Source organism: Pelecanus crispus, chromosome 9 (assembly GCF_030463565.1).
Source record: "Pelecanus crispus isolate bPelCri1 chromosome 9, bPelCri1.pri, whole genome shotgun sequence".
NCBI classification, from domain to species: Eukaryota; Metazoa; Chordata; class Aves; order Pelecaniformes; family Pelecanidae; genus Pelecanus; species Pelecanus crispus.
Genome location: NC_134651.1, coordinates 38,950,858 through 38,964,160, shown reverse-complemented (window position 1 = coordinate 38,964,160; position 13,303 = coordinate 38,950,858). Strand labels below are relative to the sequence as shown.

The following is a 13,303-nucleotide window of genomic DNA, read 5'->3' as shown; positions in this document are numbered from 1 at the left end:
CCAGCTCTAAAATAATTGCCACTTGTTTATGCTAGAGGTGAATTTGGCTTGGGATTTTAGTAACTGCTGATAGCGCTATAGACAGTAATTACAGATGTATAAATAAGTGATCACATTTTGTTTATTCGCGTGCAGTAAATAACCCTGTGAGAATAGTAAATATAACTCCACACCAGCGAAGCAGCGTGAAGAGTTCAAACGCGGGAAGATGACTCTGTAGACACACACAAACGCAGTGCGGTTCCATAAACAATAGAACAGAAAGGCCAAAAATACCATACAAAAATCATACTCTGCGCAACCTAGAGACCCGACCTTGCAACACACTGAACTCCCATTGAAGAACTCAAGACATCATGCAGGATCCATCCCCAGGTCAGTGATGTAAATGTACAGTTTTGAAGATGCAATGGGTGAAGCCTTGATGTGGAGGCATTCTTTCTAGTGGGTGTGTATCGTAGTAATCATTTGCTGAACAAGAGAAACTGTAAATCTGGGAAACTGTCCTCTTTCAACTGCTTGTACTTTCATTTCTTTAAGAAGGGTATTATTAAAAAAAAAAAATTAAATCCAGTCCAAATATAAACTGGAGGAGAAGAGACGGGGAAGGGGAGGGAAGGAGGGCTGGAAGCCAGCTGTTTCAGTGCAGTACAGTCTTGATCACTGTTTCTGAGTGTTTGAACTTCTGATTGACACAAACAGTTCAGTTAATAGCGTCACCGAATAAACACAGTCCGTAATACCGCAGTAATTCTGGGATAATATTTGTCAAAATATGTACACTAGCAGAACAAAGGATACAGAGTCATGAAACAAACGCTATGAGGCCTAAGGTCTGCGTATTTGTGTACATTTGAATTTGTTTTTTTCTTATGGGAACGGAAATACATGCAAAAGCCATTATGTTGTAAATAAAATAGGCTGCTGCCTGATAACAGGCCGTCTTGACAAACTTCGGAATTGGCTTGGGCTGTGGTTTGACTCTCATGTTCATCTAGTCGGGCTGCTGGGAAAAGAAGTGTTGCCTTATAGGGTTAGATCCCTAGCGTTCTTACATACATCTGCTCCCTGGGTCCTTAAATGAAACACCTTGTCAGCACTTAATAAAAAACAATAATAAGTGATTAGAGATAACAGCTACCGTCCTGTCCACCAAGAAGAGCGGACGAGGCTCCCTCTGGAGCCTCTCTGTACTGTCGTTTAATCAACAGAAGGGTCACTGTAGAGCGATTCAGAGCACTGCTTTGGAGTGAAGGGGAGCCATCTGGTAATGTAGAGTAGGAGGGTATATTTTGTTTTCACTAGTGTTAGACTGCCTGTTTCGTCAGGCTCCAGCCAAGAGACTTCCAAATACTTTTTGGAAGCAGAATCCCCATTGACTTGAAGAGAAGGAATGGCATCCAGTGTTGGTTTTTCATTACCGTAGAACTGTGACTTTTTGTCTTCACTTTCAGGAGGTATTTGCTCTCACCCTAGGTAGTCTTATAGTTTTGATCTCAAATCCAAAATAGGGATGCCAGGAAAGAGTGGAGAAGGTCACAGATTCTGCTTGGGTTTCCTGTTACCATGGCAATACATGAATTCCTGTATTTACCTGATGGATTACGGGCGCCAGGGAGTTGAACTATTCGGCATCATTCAGGGAGAATAAGGGAGCAGTTAGACACCATCAGGTCTAAAACAAAAGCTCTTCCATGAAGCAGGTCCGTTCAAGAATGCCCTTTATTAAAACCGAAGAACATATGGGTGCCATACTTTGAAGGTTTATTTTACTTGATGTTTTCAGTCTTAATCTTGTCATTTCTTGCAGGGTTTTCATATCCCATGTAAGCTTGCTTTTTCAATAGCTGTCTGCTAAAGGTTGTTTGAGCTAACTGTTTCATGTGTTAGCTACCGGGAGTGCAGTCATTGTCTCTGTTCTGCTCAGGGCTCAACTGGATGTATTTATTCCCAGCAGACTGAAAATGCTGTTGTCTTCACCTTTTACTCATAAGCATTTGCCTGATAAGCAAATTCACCTCTGAAGTCTCCTCCTTTAGTATGGGTGGTATAAACATCTAGGGGTAACCCCAGGAGAACTCTGTTCTTAAGGAAAATGGCAAAATAGAAGAAACGATTCAGGGGGCCAGGTTATTCCCATCTCTGTAGGAAATTAATGTTTGTTCAGAGTCCTCCACACCAATTTACATGATTCTGAATTGCACATTTGTGAATGTTTATGTATTAACATGAAGTTTCCCGGGGATCTTACTTTTGGGGAGGATATATTTTGACCTGTAATCATCTCTTGGATTGTTCTATGGAAATTATTCTGTGTATTTTTTTTACACCTGTACAGTTTTCTGCAGTTTCTCTTTGTCTAAGGTATGCTTAGGTGAGTTACTAGGCAGAACTCCTCGGTTCAGCTGTGTATTCACCACTGTACCACATTTTTCAGTATAAGTGAGGGCTTTCAAGTTAGAAGCTTTGCTGTTGACCAATGTAAGTGCTGCTCTACTGGTGGTTTTCAAACGAAGTAAAAATTCTCTGTGAAATATCTTGTCCTGGAATCTGAAAGTTAAACTCATCTAAAGACTCACTGCAACAACCCCAAAGGCAATTCAGTTCCAGTTCTTCCTTACTTGGGCTTTTAGCACCTACTGCATTTCCTACTATATGCCCTTCGGGTAGTGACATTGCATGTGTGTTTTATTGTAACTTCTTTAAAAAGCATCAACAACCCAGTCTAGTTTTGTGTAGCAGCAAAATACAGGTACGAGATGATCACTATTTAGTGTTTCCTACAAAACGGCACAAAGAGCAGAATTTTGCATTTTTTCCTAAGTCGGCATAGGCTTGACAGGTGTTCTGTTGCATAGCTTCAAGACTAGAGTGTTCAGAAATGTAGCCTGTGGGATAACTGCTGCAAGATTGAGATGGTCATAGCGTTGTACGAAGGAAGTGGACAAGGAGTGGAGAAAAAAAGACAGCTGAAGTCTACTGGAATGTGAAGCAGCTGGGTTGTGCCTTAGTCAGTGAAAAAGCAGAAACTGGAAACAATTGCTAAATTTATTTTCAGTGCAAGCAATCATTTTCCTTGAACCGCAATGACTAAATATATCTATTGGTGTGATTTTTATGTGGTGGTAACTCTTGCTGACTCTTGCTAACCTCCTGGCAGGCAGAGAGATGAGTGGAATTTCGCTGTCAGTCAAGATTGTAACACAAATGTCCCTCATCCAGGTCTATTGCTTCACTTGCAGAGAACATTTTCTGTTTGAAAGGGACTTGTAATCTATCAGCATGGCTTTACTTGTTGCAATGTATTGCATGAGTGGAAGAAACCTGGTATCTGTTCCTAGGGCAGGGAGTATATCTCTAACTGCTTTTTAAGGTTTCCTTGGGGTTTTCTTCATCTTTTTGGAAGTTTTGAATTGCAGTTGATACCTCAGCTGATATTCTAATAACTCTATCTGTAAGTGCATCTGTGCTATATTAGAAAGACTCTGAGGCAAAGCTGTGGGTCTTTTTTAAAAACTGTACATTAACTCTGTATTTATTCCAAAGTTGAAAGCCTGTGGGTAGAATTGGCAAAATGAGCTTTGCTGTTGACTTACAAATCCTTTGAAAGGAGAGCATTCGATTCTGAAGCTTATAGAATTTTAACTGCAAGTGGACAAGCGGAGGAAGATGAAGCATTAACTTTCTAGACTTTATTTTCAAGAAACTAGAGAGATGTTATACCTTTCCCTGGCAGAGGCATTTGATGGCTAATCAGATTTAATTTAAGCACTCAATCATTATGTGTATTACAGGAAATGTCTAGATAGTTCTCAGTTGGGCTACTGAGAGGTGACAGATGGAATTGTTATCATAGCATCTAATTTGGAAGATCCTTGTACCCCAGCAAAGGTAAGATGATAGAGAGCACCTCCTGTCTTTGTGCCAGATAAAACTCCAGAAACTATGTAGTATATTAAAAACAACAAATTACATGTCAGAGCTACAGGTAAGGTGATTTAATAGCTGCCTTCCTCTCTCTGCTCCTCACCACACCCATCATTTTGCGTAGTTTGGATACACGTAGAGGATGTGACTTGTTCTATTTTCCAAGGCAAATCATCCCAACATTTTTTCTGCTGAAACTAGAGATCTGGAGTTTTGGGGTCTTTTTCCGGTTTGCAGAGCTGTTGACCTCTGTGTACTGTTGCTTAGCAGCGAAATTAATCCTTCCAGTCTGTATTCTTCCTGTGGAGACTTTACATTATCTGGAGAAAAACATGTGCATGGAGAGGGATCCTTCAGCTTCTCAAATTTGTGACAGAATAGACTTTTCTCTCTAAAAACAATTGGAAATTTATTGTTCTGTAAGTGCCTGAATATTTGGGAAATTCTGCTTTGGTGTTACAGCTGTCTCTTTTTCTTTATTAAAGTTAGCAAACTATAGGATTCAGCCATTGTTATGGAAGCAGTATTAAAATCATGTAGCTATTGCAAGACTATTAGCTTTGGTATTTGTCAGTTTTGTCTAAATAACCAAAGCTTGGCTTTCATGGTGTACAGTTGAGAAATATTAGAGAGCATAATGGGATGAGGGGATGGTAATAGAGAACAGTGTGTCGTTCTCAGTGCTTTAGTAGAGATTAGAGGAAAAGGGAGAGCTGGTTGGAGGAAAACTAGATGTATTCACCTTTGCAAGTTTGAATTTGCAGCCCCAGAACTCCAAGGTGTATAAAAGGTGGCCAGAGAAGGAAAAAGGGACATCACAAGTGGGGATGTTGATGGAATGGTTGGAAAGACCAGAAAAAGAGCAAGAGGAGGTACAAGCCCTGGATGTTAGAAGGGGAGGGAATGGTGGGCTAAGTTGCATGCAAGTAGGGCAGATAGGAAAAGACAGACGGATGACAAAAAGGGAAAGAGGACAAGGAGGAGGCTCCCGGAGGCTTTCACAGGAGTCTGTTCCAAGGCAAAGAGACAGAAGATGAATTTCAGCAATCCGGAAAAGCTGCAGGAATCCTGCAGGTTGGGACGTGCTGCCAAAGGAATGTTCCACGGTTCTGCTATTCACGTTACTGCAGCCTGGCAAATTTACAGCTACGTTACCTGACCCATAGCATCCACTCTCAGAAATACATTTCCGATCTCTTCTTGTGGTGCCTGACATTGATGCTGATAGAGGAAACGATTTCACCTATGTGAGAGAGAAATGATGTCCCCACATATTCTGTGAAGCAGCCTGAGAAGGTTGATGGATCAGATTGTTGGTCTACTTTTATTTGTGTTGCATATTTCAATTAAAGCTCTTCAGCTTTGAAACAGTCTCTTGATGTTAAATCTGTTTGCTGTTTTAGTTGCTACCATAGCTCACCTTCTCTGATAATGTTTTCATGTTGAGAGCAAGGAAGAAGTGAATAGAAACAAGTATAAGAAAAAGATGGTCTGTATCTTTAGTGTTCACTTACTTAAGTGTTGTGGGAGATACGAGATCAACGGTATTTGGGAGAATCGGTTCTCCTATGCTTGCTTTCTATTTTACCATATTTAGGAAAGTAATCTAAAAGATTTGGGAATTGACAAGAGACGTATGGAGTTTCTAAGCCTTGGCTAGCATTTTGGTTTCGCGTTTCTTGTTTTTTTGTTCCCCTTTTGTACCACTGAGAGGCTTGATTGAGCATGGGTGGCACCCAAAGAAGAGATTTCTTAATTATGGGGTTGAGGCTCTTTGAATTAAGCAAATACATGTTTTGCATTATCTTACTTTACCTGGGTGACGGTCTGTGCTGCTTTGTGTAGAGCTTTTCTGGTGTCATGAAAATACTGTGCATTTTGTGATTCAAGTTAACATCTTGGTATGGCCATCAGTGCCTCTAAGGAAATACTAATTCATTATTCTGCTGAGGGAGAAAGGTTAAAGCTTGCTTGCATTCTCATGCTCTCATTCTTTCTCTCTGAAGGCTTCATGTGGGGATGCCCTTTGTTGCGTACTTAACATATTCACTGAACCATTCCCATTTATATTCTAAACAAGATCTTTAATTTCATCCCTCACATGTACAAAAATCTTGTGTTTTGAAAGAAAATAGATGAGAATTTTCTTTTTAGGCTTCTGGAAAGAAAGGAAAAAATCAGTAAAGGTTAAAATCAAAGAATAGTTACCCATCGCTGGTAAAGTTGGAGTAAGGAGATGCTGCAACTTGGTTGGTTGATTAAACCTTGATAGAATTTTACCAAGAGACTAAATATGTAGTTCTAGATCTGATAAACTGTAGTTTGCAGGTAGTCTTTGATAATTAAAATGGGAGCAAAAGGAGTGTGTTCACAATGTACAGCATGCGTTATTTTATCCCCTACCTTTTGAAGTGTTTGTTGTGCTTCTCAGTCTACCAATCTGTCCTGTCCATACTGCCCAAGAGGTGGTAAAATAGCCTCAGGAATTAATTCCATATTTAGAAAGTTTCCTTTATGAACCAAACATCATGTAATAAAGGGCACCCAGGGAAATCAATATTTTAGCTCTGGATGTATATAGTACATTCCAACCAATTCTAGATAGCAGTGCTCAGCGAATCCATCCAACAGTGGGCTTCAGTGAGCAGGACAATACTGTTTAAAACACAGTTTTCCTTGGGTGATATATTATCCTTTCATTTTGTGCTCTAACTGTATTAACCTAAGTTTGTCAGCTGGAGTATGGGGAGGTAAAGTGCAGGTGGTTCCCATCCACTTTGTGCTTAACAATGCAACCTTGCATTTCATTGTTGGGAGTGATCTGTGCTGCAGCTTTCATATTCAAAGAAATTAAATATCCCTATCTGGATATATTCTTTCCATCTTAATTTTTTTTAAGTGTATGTTTTCTGCTTTTCTAATTAGAAGAAGCTTTAAACTGAATTATATAAGAGAATAAGAAGTTTGAAGAACTAGGGAGGTCTACCAACAGGTTTAGTTAGAGCTCATCTGTGCATTTACAGGGAGTTACAGAAAATGTAGAGCACTGGTTTGTGCAGGAGGTGGTTTGTCTGTATAAATATCCTTGCAAAGGTCACATGAAATCATATGTTAAGTCTGATGCCAGGTTTTTGATGGAGCATGGTAAGAGTGGTGCAGGGGTTGAGTTTACTCTTTTACTGCTTGGAATTGTTTCTCTGGGGCTACTATATGGGAGAAATTTGCAGTACCCCAAAAACCATTATGCATCTGAAAGTCAGATGACTTTTTTTTAAAAAAAAAAATCTCGTCTGTTTATGAGCAATACCTAGGAGAACATAACTGACAGAAACTGAGGTGGGGAGTTTCTCTGTTTTCGGCTTAGTTTTTCTGTTTGCTCTGTGAATAGCTGTTTGATCTTTGTCACTGGAAACAGTGGCACTTTTGTCTCCTGCTCTGTCAATCTGGTCTGTTGTAGTTTTCAGGAGAGACACTTTGGAAAGCTGTAGAACCACCCTGTTAAAACGTGCTAATGAATATAAGAAATGGTATTTAAAGTACATTGTTTACAATGAGCTGGTGTTTTCAAATATGGCTGATTTTGTGATACTCAGGTGTACAGTATCCTTTAAAAAAGAACCACTGAGTCTTGATGCATAACTTGGCGCGTCTGCTCAGAGGTAACCTTACTTATTATGTCTGTACCTCTCTTACTTAATCTGTAGCATCTTTTTGTAAGGAAATAGCGATGGCTTATCCATCCTCTGTTAGAACTCTTGGGCCTCTTGGCCAATTTCAGTCAAACTTTGCAGAGGAATCGATATTAGAAATTTATTTAAATTTCTGCACATTTTCTGTAGAAGACTGAGCAGAACGAAGAGACCACAAATATTGCCTTCATTATGGCAAAAGGGAAAATGTAGCTGTCCCTACTCCGTTTGGCCATCCAGTGTCAACTGGTACACACATAATTTCAGAATCACTAACACACATAGTGCTTCTTGTTCAGAGGGGTGCCAAGGGAGATGTGAGGAAGCTAGATTTCTTGTGTTGGAAGAAGAATAGACAGAGTTTCACTAGTTTTGCTGCTTATAGAAAAAGACTTTTTTTAAAAAAAATAAGACCTGGATGATGTAGTTTGCTGTTTGATGATTTAACTAAGGTTAGGATCTTAGGCTATTCAGTTGCATAAGCATTTTGTCAGTCTAAACTTGTCTCATATTAGTTTGTCTTGCACTGTAAAATTCACAGGCATGAGATAAATCTGACTGTATTTTGAAAAAATATGAGAAAATTGTGCAGTGAGCTACTCTAGTTTAACGTCAACTGGATTAATTGATGCAACCTTCATGTATAGGCAAGGTCTAAGAATGAACAATACAAATTCTTTATTGCCTAGAAACTTCTCATTTCTCCACTAAACTTCTTGCACCAGCACACTTGTATTAATTAAAACTGATGGAGCAATTTAAGCTTTTGCCTCTAAGTTTATGAAGGTAAGATAAATACATAAAAGAGAGATTTATGGTGATTTGAGAATAGCCTTGCTCAGAATTAGTCAATTTTGTGAAGCTGGCTCAAAATTGCACCTATACTGAAATAGATACAATTTTGTGTATACGAAGCCTAAGATGTTTTTTATTTATGTATAATTTTTGTTCTAATAATTTCTAGTCCCTCATGGATTCCAGCAGTTGTCAAAAGGATTTAATAGTGGTTATATTGGTTTGGAGACTACAGGAAAAGCCTGTGGTGACCATGACTAGTATAGACCATAATGCCTAGCATTTACCCAGCTAAGTTTGGGGGAGATGAATCCCAGCCCCAGGCAGATTTCTATCCTGTTGGGAAGCTGTTCAAAGAGATTTTAGATACTGCTTGATACTATAGTTATGTGAAGCTGAATGCATTGATTTAGCCAACTGCTTGCTGCATTTTGGCTGAGGCAGAGCTGGGGAAGGCATTTCTGCACTGCCACCCTTGCTTTGGCACGCCTGTTTCTCGCAGCGCTAAAGCAAACGTGCTGTTTGGCCATGGTGTTCACTCCTCGGGCTGCATGACTCTCCGGGGAGGAAACCAGGGTTAGGAGAAGACCCCTTGCCTCCGAAAAAATCCCATCTTGCATGCAAGTCATCGCTGAGAGACCTAACGAAAGAACCTACGTAACACAAAGGGGACGCCTGCAAGAGCTCACTTAGTATTAACCCTGCTGCTGGTGGCAGGTCTGTGAGCTGGCAAAATTTTTATCTAATTTGCTGTTAGTTCCCAAAGATGAAACAGACACTAAACCTTTTAAAGTTGAATTTCTTTGCTTTCCCTTGTGCTGCTCGGCCCAGAGAGACGCAAGGTATCGCATTCCATCAGCTGGTGATTTTGGCATCAGGCTGAAAGGTAAAAAGACTGATTTAAAATATGTTTTCCTTTGCTGCTAGAACAAAGGCTATTTGAATTGTGAACTGGTTGGGCTGGAATGGGGAATGCCAAGGAAAAGCAAAATCCTCTGGAAAAACGCAAATATGTGTGTCTTCTGGGCATAGCTCAGAGGAGCCAATTGACGGCAGTGGAGGGTGGGTTGCTGTTAAAAGCCAAAGTATCATAGTAAAAATGGCAGGGCAAATGAATACTTAAAAACTATGTAAAGAGAGAATTTGGTTCTCATTACTGCCTGTGTGTATTTCCAGGTAGACTTTAAACAAAGATGGTTTTGGTCCTGTCGGTCTCAGGTGAAAGCGCTTGTATAAATTCTTCAAATATGCATTGGCAGCTCTTACTCTTAGGTTTTATCCTGAATTACAGCCTTGTTTGTTAGACCTCAAATCTGAGGTGTACATTTCACTGTAATACTTCTAGGGCTCCCTGGGGACATCAGGTATACCGCAAGTGATACACAAGGAGAACTTCTCCAAGCTTCCATTTGGCAGGCAGCCTGGGGAGTGCCAAGGTCCAAGGGATCGAAACCATCACTTGGACCAGCATTGGTGTAACTTGTGTCATTGCCTGGGGTTGTCAGGGTGGTTGTGGCTTCTTATTATGTGCAGCAGCACAAGGGAAAAATATTTACCTGGCAGTTGACCACAGTTATCTGTGGTCAGGGTTACCACCCAAATGTGTATTTTACGCCTTTTGTTCTGGCTGAAGTTAATATGACAAAGGGGAAACTAAGGAAACATCTGAGGGGTTATTTCTGACAGGTGGGCAGATCAGTTTATCTATAAATCCTGAGATTCTCTGGCAACAAGGTGTGTAATAGTGTTAGTAACAACAAAAACTATGTTGGAAGGTTGTTGATCGCTTATGTCATTGTTTTGATACTTCTCAAGTTCTGTAAGTACTTAGGGCTGGTATAAATAATACCATCTAAGGTTACAGCCATTGGTCATCCAGGCTGTTGGAGCTCCACTGGCAGTATGCAAAAAAAATTCCCCCATCAAGTGGAAGCATAACTGATTCTGAAATCATTCCCAGCGTGCATGTGCTGTTAAGATGAATGTTGATCGAGGTCCTGATCTGAGTCTGGCATCCAAAGTTGGTAACTCTTGCAAAACACCATTCTCGGCAATGTTACCAGTGCTGTGGCTTGTCCTGTGGGGAGAGCTAACAGGCTGTGGGTTTTATTATTACTATTATTTTCGTTTGTTTTTATCATTTAATACTTCTCAGATGAGGTACTTCACATATAAAAGCTTTGGCGTCCTAGTATGCTCTAGTTTCAAATATTGTCATAATGGGAAAAAAATTCTGCTAGAAATATTAGTAGGATATATTTAATGGAATTGTTATTCAAAGCTCTCATATCCAGAAAAGTAACACTGGTTTGTGTTGATGCTGCACACTATGATCTTAACCTTTGGGATGATAACAAAGCACAAAAACTGGCTCCGCCTGCAATCCTGTGCCCTTGAAGGAGTCATTTAGTTAAATTCCTTAATATTTTTGCAGCTGTGGTTGTGGTTTATTAACTGATGCTGCCTTGAAGAAGAACTCGTGTCTGCAGCAGAGTTTTCATTACTCATCTGTCAATACTTGCAGAGTAAAACAAATGGGTCTGGGTAGACAGATTCCTGCTCTTCTGTGTAAATGGTTTCTTTTTTTCCATCCCTGCTATTTTATCCAAGGAGAGGATATAGAACAGTTTTGATGCAGTACACGGTTATACTGCATTGGATAGGAAGGTCTGGCCTGCTTTGTCTGTCACGATTATTTTAAGCTATGATGTTTAGATTTTTATTAAATGAACCAGAGGGAATTAAAAACATCGCTCTTTCCCAAAATATTCTCACTTGTACAGCTGTAAAACACCGTTTAGCCTGAATCATACCAGCTGAAGAATCTCCAGAATTTCTCTTTTGCAGTGGGTAAAATACAATTTTTGGCCAGTTCAGTGATTTGCTTGTCAGGAGAAATCCAATTGAGTTTTGTTTGGTTGTTTTGTTTTTTACATAGTCCTCAAAATCGAAAATTAGATAAACCAAAATTATTATGTTGCTGTGTTTACTGATACAAACTGCAGGTTTTGCAGTAATTGCCTTAGCTTCTGGGTGAAAGGCAGGAGGCAACTTATCTGCCTGGATTTTTGCTTTTTTGCATGATAATTGCAAATGAAGGATACATCTTATTTTGAAGCCCCTGCAGAACAGGGATATCTGCTTTGAGGGATGGAGATGTAAATTAATTTTGCGCTGGTACCTAGTATGGGTGAGTGAATGGAACTGACTGTTTTTGCAGCAAATGAGCAGTCGATACGAAATGCTTTGCTGGAACAGGGCAGGGCTGTAGCAAAAGGATGAGCTGTAATAAGAGGGGAGAAGGACTTGCAGAACGCAGGGTATTGACTCGCTTTACCACATGCTCCTCTTGAGTTTCACACTTGACTGTGAGAAGTATTGAACAGAATAGCAGCCAGGCTAGTGAGCAAGTGTGCTTAAGAGCCAAAAGTCAGTGCTGACCACTTTCTGTTTATGTGTATTTTGGGGGAAATACTGGAATCCTTATGCCCTTTTTCTGTTGTGCCTTCTACTTTTGCTCTGTTTTTATCCTACTTTATAAAATCATGGTGGGGAAAAACCACACACAGTGGTTCCCTGTGCAGATGTAAAGAACTAAGGCCCAGCCCAGTAAAGGGGATTCATAACTTGAAGCCTGGCTTTGTGCCTCTGTACCTTGGCTACGTGAGGTGTTGGTAGGTAAACTGGTGCCAGTTTCCTTAGCACAGACCTGCCTTTTGTCGTGGAGTTGCAATCAAACGTATTTTTGAGACTGTTCTGTGTTACTGTGGCCTCCGGTGAGAGCGGAGGGAACCAAAACCTCTGCCAGCCTGAGCTCTTGACTAGCTGCAAGCATGAAGACCTAGTTTGGAGATAAAAACTGATTAGTGGATAATTCCCCTGGAATGAATAATCTCATCCTTAGAAGATGAATTGCAGATGATTTTGGATGAGAGAGGTATCAGGTTTAAAATGTCATTCTTTGAGAAACCTGAATCTACTGACCTTACGTGGCATCACAGAAATTTCAGCCGAGTGAGGATGGAAGGAGAGGCTTGCCTGTGGTGTGTGGCCAGTGCTTCCTGCGTTGGTCTGAACCCCAAGGCCCCAGTGTTATATTCTCCTGTTGGTTTGAAAGGTCTTTCACTCCACAAGGTCAAGGAAAGCTTCCAAAATGCAGAGGAGGGCCATTGTAAACTCCCCGCCAAGAGAGAAGGATTAATATCTAATACAACTTTTTAAACAATTTTCAGATTGGTTCTGCATCTTTACCCATCTTTCACCTTTGCAAAGGTAACAGTACATGTGCGTTTGCCCAGCTTTGACTGGAAAGCTTGCAAAAAACAAGACTGAAACATAAAACCAAGTTAAGGACTACATGAACAATCTATGTCAATAAAGACCATTGTTTTGTGTAGCTGAGCAGCTTATCAAATTACTCCAGCGAGACTCTCCTTACAAATGCTTTTGCATTTTTTCTGTTGACTCATCCATCTCAACACTTACACAAACATTTCAGTACTGTCTTATAAAGCCTCTGATTGAAACAAGGCTGTTCTTGGGCTGGTTAATCAACAGATGCAATGAATACAATGATGTTTGTCTTGACACCCTGTCTCACTGTGGCAGCATTGTAAGCAGCATCGCTACGCGAAGAGATCTCGGTGGTTGAGGACTCACTGTACAGACAGATCACTCAACGTTTGTATTTGGCATAAAGTCAACATTGGAAGAGTTTTGGACCTCTCCTTAGCTGGCAAACAGTCTCACTGGTGCTACAAGCAATGTTAACAAAAGGTTAAACCATAAGCTGCGGCACTTCTAATTTATGTAACGGTTTTATAAAATGCTGGGATTTCGTTCTGTTACAGAGCACCAGAAGTGTAAAAGGAAAGCTCAGATGGATTTTCTTC

General features: G+C 40.3%; 1 protein-coding gene across 1 annotated transcript in view; it reads left to right on the top strand.

Moving 5' to 3' along the window:
* The first annotated feature begins 318 nt into the window (after positions 1-318).
* RAPGEF1 (Rap guanine nucleotide exchange factor 1) overlaps positions 319-13,303 on the top strand; it is an 85,665-nt gene continuing 72,680 nt past the window's right edge. Inside the window, exon 1 of the mRNA XM_075716089.1 lies at positions 319-375. Coding sequence (XP_075572204.1) covers positions 357-375 — 19 coding nt within the window. The 5' untranslated portion in view covers positions 319-356. The remainder of the gene's footprint in view (positions 376-13,303) is intronic.